We start from the raw sequence: 18409 nt of genomic DNA on the forward strand, positions 1-18409 counted from the left end.
CATATTCTATCGTGGTTTCTTTAATTTTGTTTGATGTTCCATTTAGTATCACACATCTCATGTACCATGATTTCCAGAGCATCAGCATTAAAAATCGTTAAATTTTGAGGTTATAGATGCACATAGGAAGGCTTTGTGGGTTATATTTTCCTGCTTGTTCCATTCCAATCCGAAGCTGCAAATATGAACCATTTTTCATTTGTCATAACAATCTTATGCTGCTGATGTGCCCTCCTGGTCATAAGGCAAGAATCCAGAAATGGCCCTCTCTGGTCAGTAAAGCATCTTTTTGTATTAGTTTTAACAACCCACTCTTTCCTTCAGGCTTAGAACTAAATGGAAGAGGATGTTTTTGTTTAGACACAATTTACAGGAATTTTGCCAAACGAATATAGAATCCCACCTTCCCTTGAAATTCTTTTGGAACTAAGTATTGGACAGTGTTTGTAGATGCATGCAAATATAGTTTCTATCAACATATTGATACAATGTCAGCAAGTTAACAATGTCATAGTGTTTAATAACGCAAATGGTTTAGGTTTATTTGTCATATATAACAAAGATTTAATTCTCAAAAATAATCTTTCAAACCTACCTACAGTTGAATTTTAAAAAAATGACCTTTGTGCACAAAAAGGGCTCAGTATATTTTAGAGTTGTATAAATAATAAGTGTTATAAATAAATAATAAACACATGTTATAAATAAATAATAAGTGCGTGTTATAAATAAATAATAAATACGTGTTATAAATAAATAATAAGCACATGTTATAAATAAATAATAAGCACATGTTATAAATAAATAATAAACACATGTTATAAATAAATAATAAACACATGTTATAAATAAATAATAAACACATGTTATAAATAAATGATAAACGCGTGTTATAAATAATAAACGCGTGTTATAAATAATAAACGCGTGTTATAAATAATAAACGCGTGTTATAAATAAATAATAAACGCGTGTTATAAATAAATAATAAACGCGTGTTATAAATAAATAATAAACGCGTGTTATAAATAAATAATAAGCGCGTGTTATAAATAAATAATAAGCGCGTGTTATAAATAAATAATAAGCGCGTGTTATAAATAAATAATAAGCGCGTGTTATAAATAAATAATAAGCGCGTGTTATAAATAAATAATAAGCGCGTGTTATAAATAAATAATAAGCGCGTGTTATAAATAAATAATAAGCGCGTGTTATAAATAAATAATAAGCGCGTGTTATAAATAAATAATAAGCGCGTGTTATAAATAAATAATAAGCGCGTGTTATAAATAAATAATAAGCGCGCGTTTTAAATAAATAATAAGCGCGCGTTTTAAATAAATAATAAGCGCGTGTTATAAATAATAAGCGCGTGTTATAAATAATAAGCGCGTGTTATAAATAATAAGCGCGTGTTATAAATAATAAGCGCGTGTTATAAATAATAAACGCGTGTTATAAATAATAAACGCGTGTTATAAATAAAATAATAAGCGCGTTATAAATAAAATAATAAGCGCGTTATAAATAAATAATAGATAATTAAGTGTTTAGTTAAGCAAAATTATTTTATGTTAAACTTTTTATCAGCCATTGATTTCATTGAATCTTTCTCTTTTAAAAATATTTTTATCAATATTTTTTGTTTCATTCCTTGTACTTTACATTTAAAAGGCAGAAGAAAACATTAAGTAATTGTTATTGTAGCAACATAAAACCATTTTTAAGCAACATTCATATTGATATCAGAAGTTGTTTTTATATTGGCAATGGCAAATGTTAACTTAATTTTGCATTTTTCTTTTGTCAGTTTGACATTTAATTACAATTTCTACTTATATTCATATCTTCTATTTTATCTTGTTATGAGATTGTTAGAAATATACAATGTGTTTTCAAAAATGCACTCATGAAGAACACTCTTCCGCTGTCTTCTCTTGAAAAAGGATTAATAAGTCTGAAATATATTGAGATTTATAACACCATCGAATACAACAGAAAAAAAAAAAAAATTACTGTTGTTTAGAGTTAAAATAATTTTACTCTATATAAAAAAAAAAAAAATCTCGCATTGTTCTTGGCTTTAATTTTACCTTATAATTTTCTTCAACAATGCTTCAAGCAAACGACAACCTACTTAAAAATGGTTTTGTTTACAGAATCTTGTCTTTCATTCTTTCAATTCTGTTTTTGGCATCTTTGGAACGGCTACATTTTTATGGAGTGTCTAATAAATCATTTTTTTATGTAGGGTGTTAATGTTTGTTTTCACTGTATTATCTTGATGTATGCATTAGTGATGAGGTTTTTATGTGACATTTAAAAAGACAAGATGTGTGCCATAAACATTTCTTTTGAATTAATTAAAAATAAGAATACTTTTAGAACAACAATATGAAATATAAAACAGGAAAAATAATCTGAGTGAAATCTAAACAAAAGCTTTTTTTTTTTTTGTATTATTTTATTCATTATTTAATTTTGCTTTAATCTCTATTCATGAATATCAATGTCTGTATTTTCTATAGAAAGAAAGGTTAAAGAATTTAAATAAAAATTAAAAGTATATTTTTATGTAAAATTTTCTGATGGAAATGGATTGTCATGAACAAAGTGAAGAAATACATAGTAGTGACTCTTATTTATTCCTGAACAACATTGGGGTTTCCTGCTTACTTATCAGGATGAAAATAAAAAAAAAATTCAAATTGCCACTTGTATCTACTCTTTATTATCCAGGAATCATTTGACTTTCATTTTTGTTTCATATTTTATTTTTATTTTGTTGATAGGATTTTGAAAGTTAGATTTAATCATAATGGTATCTTTTAGTGGTTACATTATAAATTGAATCAAATTGTTAAAACTATGATTAATTTTAAGGTAATATTGTTTTAACTGCTATTGTGAATCTTGTTTTAAGAATTTTAAAGTCAGTTTAAATGACTTTCTATTTTTTTTTTTTTTTTTTACATAAGCATCACCACTTATCAAGGCCAAGAGGTCACTCGAGGATAAGGGTTAAAGCATGTACAGTAGAAATTGGACAATATAGTAATCGTTAGTAATGGAAATTCAGTAAATTTGTTAACTTATATGGAACGGCTCATCAAAAACTTGTTCACATTAGACTTGAAGACAACCATATTGTAGTCAGCTGGAAAGCAGGAAAACGGAAGACAATTCCATAGGCGTGCAGTTCTAAGAAAGAAGCTTTGCTCATGGAATCTACGTTTAGGTTTAGGCATAGATAAAGAGTGGGGGAAATTAGTGATAGTTTTTCTGCTAGATGGGTGTTTCTTGTGAAAGTTTGGCAAGGGGGGGGCATAGATTGGAGCTCAGCCGAGCACTTGCCATGAAAATAACAATAAAGCAGAGACAAACTCGCAACATCTCTTCTGTGAGAAAGAGGTTGCAGGGAAGAGAAAAGGACATCCCCGATGAGGCTACGAAGTCTATTTTGAACTCTATCAAGGCAGGATAAGTCCTTTCTAGCAGCTCCTACCCAAATGTGGCAACAGTACTCCATCCTTGGATGTACCTGGCTCTTATATAGATAAGAGAATAGCATCAGCAGTGAGATATCTACTGGATCGATAGAAGGATCCCACCAGTTTTCCAGCGGCCTTGGCAACGGATTTAATGTATATGCTCCATTTAAGATCAGGAGTAAAGGTCAAGCCGAGTGCTTGTCAAAACATGAGGCCTCCCCAAGACGAGCCATTCATTTCAATTAATGCCAGATGGAGATCAGTGTTGATGATGTAAAGATAAAAGCTTGATTTTAGATATATCAAAAGTAACAAGCCACCTCTTTCCCCATTGAACCACTTGTTCAAGATCAGAGGAGAGAGAATCAGAGAGAACTTGGTCGTTTAGTCTTAGATGTTCTACCATAGATAGTAGTGTCATCAGCATAAATGCCTACGAATGATGTAAGGATGTGATTTGGAAGATCATTAATGTAGATCAGGAAGAGAGTTGGGCCCAGGATGGACCCCTGAGGGACTCCAGCATTAATACTGAGAGCTTCTGATTTCTGCCCTCAACCACTACTCTTTCTATTTGACAGTTTAAAATACTTTCCAGTTTTGAAGGATCACAAATTAATTTTCTTCTACTTTCTTGTTGACTAATTTACAAATAAGCTTGTCTGCATTGTGGTGGATTTAATTTTGTAACTTAATTATTAAAAAATTGTTTCATTTTATGGTACTGCTTTTTTTTTTTTATTCCAATAATTAAGTAATTAATATACATAAAGAAAGTGGACATGTGTGTTTTCGACAGGTAATTAATAAGAAGGTAAAATCAATATGATTTAGTTGCTAGAATGTTAATTTTTAATGCTTAAAAAATGTTCAATTTCTTCATTAGAGTATTTGTAAATTAATAAGAAAAAAGGATATTTTTGTTTTTTTTAGCATTTTTCTTCAATTATTTCAAGTAGCAATATGTAGTAAGTGATCGAAGTTAGTTTATAGTAAAAACAAAACGACTTTGTAATGACCAAAATTATGTTGAACAGAGATACATATGTTCAGACACACAAATGATCACATGATTTCATGAATATAGAGATGAGTATTTCCAGGAATAAAATTTCTAAGATCAGATTGTGCATACTAGTATTATTCCATATTCCAGTGAAAACAAAAAGTTTTATTTAAAATGTTATCATTCAGAAAAGTTTCTAAATTGCTATAATATTAACTACATTTTGATCTGTTTAGATGAAACAAATCCAAGTTTCAGTTCCAATTACCAAACAATGTACACTAGCGATATATAACACATTTTTATTTAGTCACATTCTTTTCACTTAGAAAATTAAAACTCATGAGAGTTGTTTCTTTCTCTATCAAGTTCTCATTTTAATACTTGTGATGTCTCTTTAAATGTTTCATTTTATAGTGAGGAATTATCTCCAACAAGGATAAATTTTCTTTATTTGGTACATAGCAACATTTCATTTTATAGTGAAAAGCGAAGATGTTATCTATTGTTTAACAATTGTGTAACAATTTATTTATCATGAAATCAATATTGTTGTTACTTAATAAAAAAACATTATTTTTTCTATTTTCAGTATACTGTTAATTTCTGTTTGGTTCATTATTTTTCAGATAATATAACTGATTATCTCCGTGTAAATGGCTGCTTGCAGTTCATCTATAATCTTTTTACCTCATGTGAAAGTGCTGTCTTGAAGAAATCAACCCTCTTTTGTTTAGCATGTGCCATTAGTCAAAATGGTAAGATAAGTTAGTTTGTTATCAATAATACTTCAATGAACGATATAAATGTTGTTTATGTTTAGAAATGGGACAAGATTGAAAATATTCTTCAGACGATTTTCTCTCTGACAATATCTGAAATACATTTATACACAAAGGAGATAGCAACTATTTTAACTTTTGCAAACTTATTGATATCTTTTTCTTATCCAAGAATTGTTTCTGTCTGTAGCCAATGAGGGTCACACAAAGTCTAAGACTTTATGAACATAAGCTAAGTTCAAATGCTTTCAAAATGTTTTTAAAAGCCTTTCATATTTGACAATCCATACTTCAAAAGTATATTACTTTTTAGTAGTATATTTTTTTTTATTATTTAATATTTTAAAATTTTATCATTTTGTAAATGGCTACAATTTTGACTTCATTATGATCTCTTTAGATGAGGCAAATTAAAATAAAGTTCTAATCAGCAAGTGATACAACAAAATTCTGATTTTAGAAAGTTCTAAAGGAAAAATTTAAAAAATTATTTAACTTGTTAAAAATGTTTTTGGGATCATATTGATACACCAATTTTTATCAGTTTATTTGGTGTAGTTTCTGCTGTCACCTGTCAAATGTGAATTGAGGTTGAATTTAATGCTTAAAACAAAAAGATGACACAAAATTGTTTTCTTTGGAAACGGTAACTTGAGCTTTCACTGTAGTGTATGCAAATTCTCTACCATCTTTCTTTGACAATATTTTTAGTTGAAAAATGAAAACTAATTACTGAAGAAGTGGGGTAGTCACTCACCTTCCCATGCTAAAATTATTAAACAAAGAGGAAATGGCTGGGGTAAATAAAATATTCAAATCTGTGAATTTGAACAAAATTATTATTATTATTTTTTTTTTTTTTAAACCATCTATTAAAAATCAGACTAAAGTGTATACAAAGCACAAATCTATGTGCAGCTTTACTTTCTATATATTTTAACATACTTTTTAATGTATTATCCTTTTAAAGTGTAATTCTTTTATAAATGATTCATTATATTAAACTTTCACATTCACACTGAAACTTGTGTTGATTGGTTCATACTTATTTGAAAATGTCAAGAAATTAACCAACTGACAATAATTTGCAATTGAAGTCTGTTAAAAATTCGTTTCTACTTTTTTTCATGTTTCATTTCAGTATATTCTCAAAGACACATGATGTCAGAATGTATTTTTGATCACCTCCATAAGATCTTTCAGGATAAAACATCTGAGAAAAGTCTCTGTCAAACAGCAGCATTCTTTATATCTTCCATTGCTGCCAATAATGGTAAGAAATTTTATATCTCTAACACATTTTTTTTTTATATTCTACATAGTAGAAAGTGTACCTTGCATAGTTTTTGACTCTTACCTGGACACACACACACTGACAGAATTATGCCTATTATATAATAGATCATTTATCCTTTATTCCATTAAGTTGCTCCAAAATTATAAAATCTAAATTATAAGTCAAATAAATTATAATATTTTAAGTCAAATTCTTGTAAAAAATGTTATTTTGTTATATATTGCAAAGTTTAAAAAAAAAAATCCTTGATCGATATTTTTATTTTGTAAAAAAAATATTTTTCTTATTTTCTTAGGTATTGGCCAGTTAAACTGCAAAACATCTTCCTGTTTGAGTGACCTTATTGATTTGTTCAGGTAATTTGAAATTTCTTTTCTTAATTCAAATAGTGATTTTCTATAGCTTATAATATTAAAAAAAAACTTTAAAGTTTTGTAATAAAAAAGTAACTTTTAAAGGATTCAATCATTTCTATATTTCTTCCACTTCTCATTTGTGTTTCTCACCTATATATGGCTTGTGCATTATTATTTTTTTTATTTACTATTTATTATTTATTGAAATTAGTTAATTACAAAATAAAATCCACCATAATATTTCTTTGTAAGTTGACCAATTTCTTTAAGTTGAAAAATTAGGAATTAATTACTTTGACTTTTGGTTCTAAAACTCTTATTAAATTATTATATATTAAGACTGAACACTTTGGAAGCTATTTACATCCAGTATTTTTATGAATCAATTAACTTTTAATAAGTCTTAGTTTCATAACAATTTGGTTCAATTAATCATTTACTAAATGATTAATGTAATAATTAAATTCGACTTTTAATTTCTAAATGCTTAAAAATAAAAATGCTTAGAAAAAACCCTGCATAGTTAAAGAAAAAGTGTGTGTAAGGATAGTAGTAAAAATAAGTGTTTTGACAACAGCAATTTAAGTAACCCCTGAGAGCAAATCCTAGATCTCTGGAATTTTCTTTATACTTGAAAGTATGCAGAAGTTTAGCAACCCTGGGCCAAGGCCATGTCTTTGCTGGTAAACTATCTCAGGATAAAAACAACATAAGATGAAAGAGAAGTGATGAATTAAATTCTGAGAATTTACTGAACAACAATTATTTGGCACTTGCTGGGAAGCAAAACTGATTACGAATGGTTGTTTAAAAATTAATACGATTTCATTTTAGAAAAGATTTGCCTTTTTGTGGATTTTCAAGTTAACAAAAAAACATGGGGTTGGTGAAAAATCAAAACAAATAGGTAATAAATAAATGTTACCAAATGGAACAAAAGTTACTTTTCTGCCTATCTGGATAAATGCTTTTTATGGTAAATATTTATTTTTTTGTGACAGTCGAAGTCTAGTAAATCTGACAAAGTTAAGATGTGCAGGATTTTTTTAGATAAGAGTAACCATTATGCAAAATATTAGCCTGATCAGTTTTTGTTTCATGAACATTTCCATGGTGCAACTTTGGAGATACTTCATACGATATGGAGAAGTAAATGGCAGATTTTGCTAAGAAATTTTAATTTCATTATATCTAAAAACTTTCAGTTTGGGTACATAGATCTTTACAAAATGTAAACAATAGTGCCAAAGTTATTTTGTTAGATAAATTAACTACTGAATTATGACTGCTCAAGGTTTGTTAGAAATTAGAAAATTTGCAGTCTTGTTTCAGAAGACAAATTTCACAATGCACAACTAAAATTGCAAGCTTCAAAAAAATCTTTACAAAAACATTTCATTTTGCAATAAATGATAATAATAGAAGCAATAATTATTAGATCAAACCAACTTAAATATTGAAAAAAAAAATCCAATTACCTCTTGAAAAATCTATAAAAATGACGGAATTGCAACTTTCAAAATTCATTTAACAGCTAATACTTTGAATATTTGTAATGTGATTCATGCATACACAGCAGAGATCAATCTAGATTTTTCTTTTAATAGTAAATTAGTAACAAAATCTCGGACAGAAACCCAATTTGTTAATGGGGCAAAAATATCATTCACTAAAGTTTTCAAGTTGAATTTTTTGTGAAAGAAAATTTAAAATTATGTCAAGTCCACCATATTGATAAGTGGCTTTTTTGTCTTTAAGATGATACTGTTTTTATATGCACAGATATGCAATGTGCACATTCAGTGGAAAAGCAACATTAAAAAATAAATGACTTATCATTGAAAATAGTAATCTGATTTGAAGTGACCTAAATACAAAAACAATTATGCAAGGGAAGGAGTATACATTTGAAAAGAGAACATTTTGTTTAGATCCAATTTTTATTAAAAAATCTAAAAATTAAAATAAGTTACCATAAGTTGAAATTGAAGAAAATTTCACTATATTTATCTGTTTTTACACACTAAACTGTAATATCTACTTGGAAAATAGTGTAGTATCTGTTACACTTTATCTTTTCTGTCTTTGGTCAAAAAGGAAAAATCCTTCTTGACTGGGGTGATTTTTATTTTTATTCCCACAAAAAAATCCTAACCTTTTAGAGAGGCAAGTAAATAGAAACTTCTGGGCAACTTTGTGTTGGTTGAGCCACTAAAGACTTAAATTGGTAAAACCACCAATTTTTGATTGATGTAGTTGTAATATGTCATTTAAGATGTAATAACCTTATGTATATATTTTATGTTTAGTTCATACAGTGCTTCATATTTCATATCAGAGTATTAGTATTGTTTATTTGTATTTGTTCTGTATACCTACCTATTTCACTGCTACCTATTAAAAAAGATTGTACTATGTTAAAGGTTTTTATTTTTAATACTTTTAGCTTTTTCATACTTTTTTTTTTATTTTCAATGTAATTGAGAATTATAATCCTTTTTAATTCTTTCCTTACATTATTTTATTTTTCTGCCCTCTTTTAAGGATGGGAAAAAAAGTTAAGTCATTTATTTACGAACTGTAAAAAGACATAAGTGTTTTAGGAATGGGAATGAAAGTGTGGAGAATAGTGTGAAATAAGAGGAACATTCCAGTACAGGCATCTGTTTAAAGAATATTTTAGGAAAGAAACAAAAAAAAAAAGTAGGGAATTGGTTGACTGCTGCTGATGATGATTGCAACTGGTAAGATAGTATTTTATTTTCTCTTGCTTTTGTCAGAATGAAATCTCTTCGCTGTTTGACTTTCCAGCACAAATGCTGCCTTCTTTCATTTCAGAAAGATGATTGCTGAAATTGGTTTTTGCAATTTATTACCTTCTCTTTATTTTTCTTTGAAATTTTAATTCTTCTATTTCTACTAATATTTTTTATCTGTTCATTATAAGTAGGTACATGCAAAACGAATGGCCAATCTCTAAAATGCATAAACATTGTGACTTCTCCTTTTATTTAAAAATTTACCAAAATTCAGGAAATCAACCAATTTTAATGAAATTTTCAGTATTTAACAATTAATAATCACAAAATATGAACCTCTTACTTTGTTTTTAATTTTAGTAAAAATGTATTTTTTGTAAACAAAAAACACCTTTACTAAAGTTAGTTTTAAGTACTAAAAATAAGGTGCATGAATTTCTGTTTGCTTTTTTATAAAAATAAAGTATTGTAGATGTTAACAATTGAAAAAAAAAAAAAAAATTAAAATTTCAGGAACATTACAAAAAAAGCTCCTAAATCTGTTTTAATGAAATCATAACTTGAAGAAAAATTATCAAACTATCAATATTATCATTAGCATTGTTTATTCAATATTTTTACAAAAAAATTAGCATTGTTTATTCAATATTTTTACAAAAAAATTAGCATTGTTTATTCAATATTTTTACAAAAAAATTAGCATTGTTTATTCAATATTTTTACAAAAAAATTAGCATTGTTTATTCAATATTTTTACAAAAAAATTAGCATTGTTTATTCAATATTTTTACAAAAAAATTAGCATTGTTTATTCAATATTTTTACAAAAAAATTAGCATTGTTTATTCAATATTTTTACAAAAAAATATGATTGAAAAGCATTTCATATTTAATAACAATTCTCACAAAAATTTCAGATATAATATTTTTCTTGTACGCACGATGGTGTGAACATCAGCAGAAGAAATATTTTTCATAATCCTGAAAATAAAAAAAAATTAAGATTCAGGATCACTAAGAAAAAATAATTTAAAAAATGAAACCATTATTTTTTATAATGATAAATTTAGACAAATATGGATGCACAAAATTGTAAAAAAAAAAAAATAAAAAAAAAAAAAATAAAATAAAAGGAAGAATTTCTTTTGCATCCTACCTGCCATATTCTCTTTAATTAATAAATTGATTTTGCTGATTTTTAAAAAATTGTCATTGACTTTTTTCACACTTAAAATGCACTTTTAGTTAAGTTTAAAAAAGATTAATTTAATTTATCATTACTACACGTTTGCGAATAAATCGAGTCATCATGTAAAAAAAGTAAATGAATATTCGAATTAAATAAGACCTTCCTTTTTATTACAACGAATAGGATTGTCTAAATTAATGAATATTTTTTATAATCTTCAAGAATACAGAAATTACGGTATAATAATATTACAATTCCTCTATATACATTTAAAAATAAAATTTACTCTCTGACATTTTGGGCTTCCATAGAACTTATATGCAATGCCTTTTCGTTTGTTTTGATTATGCAAAGCTGGAACCGTTATTAAACTCGATTTTCGAGGCTAATTAAGTTATTTTTTGGTACAAACGATGTGTTTTTCTTAATTTAATTCAATGTTTTAAGACTTTACTTTAATAATTATCTTTGAAATAGTTCCAGAAAACTAATATTTATCTTTCTTTCAAGGGATTTTATGAATCCCTTTAATTTTGAATAATAATTTTAATGAATTTATTTAACTTTCAAATTTAGCTTAACTTTTCAGTTTCCACTGCCACCATGAAAACATTTTTCATAGCATTTTTTTTTCACATGTAAAAATATTTTTTTCCTTTTAGAGATTAATTTTAGGTTTTAATCTTTCAAACGCAATCAAAAAGTAATCAAAAACCCATAAAAAAAATTAAGCAATGGAGAAATCATGACAGAACCTCTCCTCGTCATGTCTTCTTTGAGTGGGCTGACCAATCCACATTGAAGTCTCCACAGATGTGAATGTTAGCGAAAGGATGAGCAGACGGGATGTGGTCAATTTTCTCAGATGGGCTTTTATGGGGGCAATAGAGAGCAAATATATACATAGTGGTTTGAGCAAGTGCAATACAAACGCACATGTAGGGCAATTTTGGGTCTTCTCTGGAGATGGTCCTACCACATGGGAAGCCATCTTTAATGTAGGCATATATTCCATGCACATGTCAATCTTGGGGATCAGATTTGGATTTTAAATTAGGATATCCTTTAATGATGAAGTCATCTAGTGAAATAGTCTGTCCAATACCAGTTTTGCTTAGGAATGATAGTTTGGTCTCCTGTTAATGGGTTTCAACCTCTGGAAGGTTGGAACATAGACCCCTGATGTTAGAGAAGGAGACATGGTAGTGGGGATCTCTGTTGGAGTTCTAGGTTTAATCATGTATTCTTTCTGGAGTCTTTTCATGATGGATTTGATGAATATATTGACACACTAGGGCTAAGAGGGAAATTAAGGAAGAAAAAGAAGTGAAGAAATATTTTTTTTTTTTTGTAAACCATAAGATAAAGCCGTAACAATTACTTCCTAATATGGCATCGAGAAGCCCCACCAGAAACTACTTAATGGTCCAGAATCCATTCACCAAATGGCAATACAGCAGCCCCAGTACTTTGCACCTGCTGATAGGACAGCCTCCTTAGTGATTAGTCCAAGGTTCAGGTCCTTGACTATCGGCAGATAACGTCAACCCAGAAAAATATTTACCTCCAGCACCTTTATTAGTGACATGGTTACAAGGGTAGAAAAAGGAACGGAAGATTTCCAACATTTCGGGCACTGCTCATGCAAAAATACTGCCGACCTAGTATACAACTTTTTCTTTTCTCTTTGTCAGAAAAATCACTCATTCTAAATGAGGACTGAGAGACTAATTAGGAGAAGCGAGAGCTATGCGAGATGCTGACAATGCATCCACAATGCATTGTCTACTCTCCATTTAAAAAATAACTGATAATAATATTAAGTATTCTACTAAGTTCAATTGACATGATTAGGGGAAATTATAGCGATAGGTTCTCCTCTCATCTAACTGAAGTAAAGAAATTCAGTTGGCAAATTTAACTTATGTAATTCTTCAGCAACTTGGCTAAATTTCCTTGAGTCATTCCCAACTTGATTTGAATGGAAATTGTCTACTCTTGTTACTTAGATTCGATGCTAGGCGGCACATTTATTAGTATGTCTATTTGAAAAGTATACTTAAAAATGAAATGGCGCTGGCAGTGTTTTTTTTTTTTTTTTCAAAAGGAATGTGGGAAAACATTGAATTCAAAATTGGAGAATGTTACAAACAACTAATCTCTATTTTAATAATACAATGATAAAAAAGCTTAGGAAAATATTACTTTTGAAGTTTTTTTTATTTAATGATCATTATTTTAAAAGTATTGGATGTCATCATATCCAATAGTTCACTCTACCATGTGTGTGTGTATACATTTGCAATAAGAAGGAAACTACAAGGTATCTTCAATAAGTTTCCAAACTTTTTTGTACAAGCATTTAAAATTGTTGTAGACTCTTGAAAATTCAGTATGTTATTGATATACATCTTGTAAAATGACTGACCAATTTTTATGATTTTAAGTTCAAATGAACAACTACAGTAGGAATTGGAATACATCCACCTAAAGCCTAATTATTACAGCTGATGAATTTAAGGGTGCTCCATCCTTGTCACAGATTATTTGACCAAGACAGTTCCTCACCCTCACTATAGTTCAAACCTTGCTCCCTGTGACTTTTGGTTATGCCCTAAGCTTAAGGAAAACCTAAGAGGCTGTCGTTATGAGACAATTAAGGAGATGGAAGAGGCTGTGATGAGTCATTGACAGGCTCACACAAGAGGACTTCCATGCGGCCTTCCAGAAGTTGTTAGAATCGTGCAACAAGTGCATTGCAGCTGAAGGAGATTATTTCGAAGGCGTCTAGAGTTTAATTTGTGTGTACTATCAAGAAAAGTGCCCATACGAAAAAAGTCTGGAAACTTATTTAAGGTGCCTCATAACATTATCAGTAATCATATTCATATGTGTTCTATTATATCAATAAGTCACACTCAATATGAAGAATAATTCAATCAGGAAATAATTGACAGAATGAAAACAAATTAAAATGCATCTCTATTAGAAGAGTGTCTCAACAGCCCTTGCTGCTACTGAGTTTTTGCTTGTCCTGTAAGCCATGCTAATTAATCACCACTGGCTGTTACTAATAATTTATTTACAATCAACTTTTGCCTATCAGCATAAACAATTTTTTATTGTTTTAATTTCAATCTAACATTCAAATTTATTTACAGTTAAACATTATAATTTTAAGTAGTTTGACAACTTTAAATTGCTTATATTAAAATTGTCATCTATTATACCAAATTAACTGTAAATTTACATACTATAGCAAAAAAAAAATTTTCAAATAACACAAAAACTGGAAATCAAATCAAATGACAATAGAAATAAAATCAATAAATTAGTCTTAAATAACTTTTTATGTTTCTGAAATATGCCTTTTTTTTTATTAAAGTTTTTTTCGTATATCTCGATAAAAATGAATACAAAATAAAACTGTATGAAAGTTAATAAAAATGAATACAAAATAAAACTCTATATGAAAGTTAATAAAATGAATACAAAATAAAATTGTATGAAAGTTAAAAAAATGAATACAAAATAAAACTTTATGAAAGTTAATAAAATGAATACAAAATAAAACTTTATGAAAGTTAATAAAAAAAAATGAATACAAAATAAAACTGTATGAAAGTTAATAAAAAAAATGAATACAAAATAAAACTGTATAAAAGTTAATAAAATGAATACAAAATAAAACTTTATGAAAGTTAATAAAATGAATACAAAATAAAACTTTATGAAAGTTAATAAAATGAATACAAAATAAAACTGTATGAAAGTTAATAAAAAAAATGAATACAAAATAAAACTGTATGAAAGTTAATAAAAAAATAAATGAATACAAAATAAAACTTTATGAAAGTTTATAAAATGAATACAAAATAAAACTTTATGAAAGTTAATAAAATGAATACAAAATAAAACTGTATGAAAGTTAATAAAAAAAATGAATACAAAATAAAACTGTATAAAAGTTAATAAAATGAATACAAAATAAAACTGTATAAAAGTTAATAAAATGAATACAAAATAAAACTTTATGAAAGTTAATAAAAAAATGAATACAAAATAAAACTATGAAAGTTAATAAAATGAATACAAAATAAAACTGTATGAAAGTTAATAAAATGAATACAAAATAAAACTGTATGAAAGTTAATAAAATGAATACAAAATAAAACTGTATGAAAGTTAATAAAAAAAAATGAATACAAAATAAAACTGTATGAAAGTTAATAAAAAAAATGAATACAAAATAAAACTGTATAAAAGTTAATAAAATGAATACAAAATAAAACTGTATAAAAGTTAATAAAATGAATACAAAATAAAACTTTATGAAAGTTAATAAAAAAATGAATACAAAATAAAACTATGAAAGTTAATAAAATGAATACAAAAAAAAACTTTATGAAAGTTAATAAAATGAATACAAAATAAAACTGTATGAAAGTTAATAAAAAAAAATGAATACAAAATAAAACTGTATGAAAGTTAATAAAAAAAATGAATACAAAATAAAACTGTATAAAAGTTAATAAAATGAATACAAAATAAAACTGTATAAAAGTTAATAAAATGAATACAAAATAAAACTGTATGAAAGTTAATAAAAAAAAAATGAATACAAATTAAAACTGTATGAAAGTTAATAAAATGAATACAAAATAAAACTTTATGAAAGTTAATAAAATGAATACAAAATAAAACTTTATGAAAGTTAATAAAATGAATACAAAATAAAACTTTATGAAAGTTTATAAAATGGATACAAAATAAAACTGTATAAAAGTTAATAAAAAGAATACAAAATAAAACTTTATGAAAGTTAATAAAAAAAATGAATACAAAATAAAACTGTATGAAAGTTAATAAAAAAATAAATGAATACAAAATAAAACTGTATGAAAGTTTATAAAATGAATACAAAATAAAACTTTATGAAAGTTAATAAAATGAATACAAAATAAAACTGTATGAAAGTTAATAAAAAAAATGAATACAAAATAAAACTGTATAAAAGTTAATAAAATGAATACAAAATAAAACTGTATAAAAGTTAATAAAATGAATACAAAATAAAACTTTATGAAAGTTAATAAAAAAATGAATACAAAATAAAACTATGAAAGTTAATAAAATGAATACAAAATAAAACTGTATGAAAGTTAATAAAATGAATACAAAATAAAACTTTATGAAAGTTAATAAAAAAATAAATGAATACAAAATAAAACTGTATGAAAGTTAATAAAATGAATACAAAATAAAACTTTATGAAAGTTAATAAAATGAATACAAAATAAAACTGTATGAAAGTTAATAAAAAAAATGAATACAAAATAAAACTGTATAAAAGTTAATAAAATGAATACAAAATAAAACTGTATAAAAGTTAATAAAATGAATACAAAATAAAACTTTATGAAAGTTAATAAAAAAATGAATACAAAATAAAACTATGAAAGTTAATAAAATGAATACAAAATAAAACTTTATGAAAGTTAATAAAATGAATACAAAATAAAACTTTATGAAAGTTAATAAAATGAATACAAAATAAAACTGTATGAAAGTTAATAAAATGAATACAAAATAAAACTGTATGAAAGTTAATAAAAAAAAATGAATACAAAATAAAACTGTATGAAAGTTAATAAAAAAAATGAATACAAAATAAAACTGTATAAAAGTTAATAAAATGAATACAAAATAAAACTGTATAAAAGTTAATAAAATGAATACAAAATAAAACTGTATGAAAGTTGATAAAAAAAAAATGAATACAAATTAAAACTGTATGAAAGTTAATAAAATGAATACAAAATAAAACTTTATGAAAGTTAATAAAAAAAATGAATACAAAATAAAACTATGAAAGTTAATAAAATGAATACAAAATAAAACTTTATGAAAGTTAATAAAATGAATACAAAATAAAACTGTATGAAAGTTAATAAAAAAAAATGAATACAAAATAAAACTGTATGAAAGTTAATAAAAAAAATGAATACAAAATAAAACTGTATGAAAGTTAATAAAAAAAATGAATACAAAATAAAACTGTATAAAAGTTAATAAAATGAATACAAAATAAAACTGTATAAAAGTTAATAAAATGAATACAAAATAAAACTGTATGAAAGTTAATAAAAAAAAAATGAATACAAATTAAAACTGTATGAAAGTTAATAAAATGAATACAAAATAAAACTTTATGAAAGTTAATAAAAAAAATGAATACAAAATAAAACTTTATGAAAGTTAATAAAAAAAATGAATACAAAATAAAACTTTATGAAAGTTAATAAAAAAATGAATAAAAAATAAAACTATGAAAGTTAATAAAATGAATACAAAATAAAACTTTATGAAAGTTAATAAAATGAATACAAAATAAAACTGTATGAAAGTTAATAAAAAAAAATGAATACAAAATAAAACTGTATGAAAGTTAATAAAATGAATACAAAATAAAACTGTATGAAAGTTAATAAAAAAAAATGAATACAAAATAAAACTTTATGAAAGTTTATAAAATGGATACAAAATAAAACTTTATGAAAGTTTATAAAATGAATACAAAATAAAACTTTATGAAAGTTTATAAAATGGATACAAAATAAAACTTTATGAAAGTTTATAAAATGAATACAAAATAAAACTTTATGAAAGTTAATAAAATGAATACAAAATAAAACTGTATGAAAGTTAATAAAAAAAAATGAATACAAAATAAAACTGTATGAAAGTTAATAAAAAAATGAATACAAAATAAAACTGTATAAAAGTTAATAAAATGAATACAAAATAAAACTGTATAAAAGTTAATAAAATGAATACAAAATAAAACTTTATGAAAGTTAATAAAATGAATACAAAATAAAACTGTATGAAAGTTAATAAAAAAAAAATGAATACAAAATAAAACTGTATGAAAGTTAATAAAATGAATACAAAATAAAACTGTATGAAAGTTTATAAAATGAATACAAAATAAAACTTTATGAAAGTTAATAAAAAAATGAATACAAAATAAAACTATGAAAGTTAATAAAATGAATACAAAATAAAACTGTATGAAAGTTTATAAAATGAATACAAAATAAAACTTTATGAAAGTTAATAAAATGAATACAAAATAAAACTTTATGAAAGTTAAAAAAATGAATACAAAATAAAACTGTATGAAAGTTAATAAAATGAATACAAAATAAAACTGTATAAAAGTTAATAAAAAAAGAATACAAAATAAAACTGTATGAAAGTTAATAAAATAAATACAAAATAAAACTGTATAAAAGTGAATAAAAAAAAATGAATACAAAATAGTCATAATTTGGTGGCTAATATAGCTACCAAAATAACTTTGGTATCAATGTTTTTTGTAAAGATCTATGGACCCACAGAAAAGATTTTAGATATAGTAAAATTAAAATTTTGGTTTTGTGATACTGCACACAAGTGTTTGCATCTAGTGCTCAGCAGACTGGGATTGACTCTGCACGATGCAACAACTGCCAGCAACACAG

General features: G+C 25.4%; 1 protein-coding gene across 2 annotated transcripts in view; it reads left to right on the top strand.

The window, feature by feature from the left end:
* Positions 1 to 18409, top strand: part of LOC145256897 (telomere repeats-binding bouquet formation protein 1-like) — a 199075-nt gene that overhangs the window by 64630 nt on the left and 116036 nt on the right. For both annotated transcript variants that reach the window (XM_080115613.1, XM_080115615.1), the window contains exons 3-5: positions 5130 to 5258; positions 6424 to 6555; positions 6875 to 6935. In XM_080115613.1, the coding sequence (XP_079971739.1) occupies positions 5130 to 5258; positions 6424 to 6555; positions 6875 to 6935 (322 nt within the window). The remainder of the gene's footprint in view (positions 1 to 5129; positions 5259 to 6423; positions 6556 to 6874; positions 6936 to 18409) is intronic.

Source organism: Euprymna scolopes, chromosome 3 (assembly GCF_053919585.1).
Source record: "Euprymna scolopes isolate OS-2025 chromosome 3, ASM5391958v1, whole genome shotgun sequence".
Lineage (NCBI taxonomy): Eukaryota > Metazoa > Mollusca > Cephalopoda > Sepiida > Sepiolidae > Euprymna > Euprymna scolopes.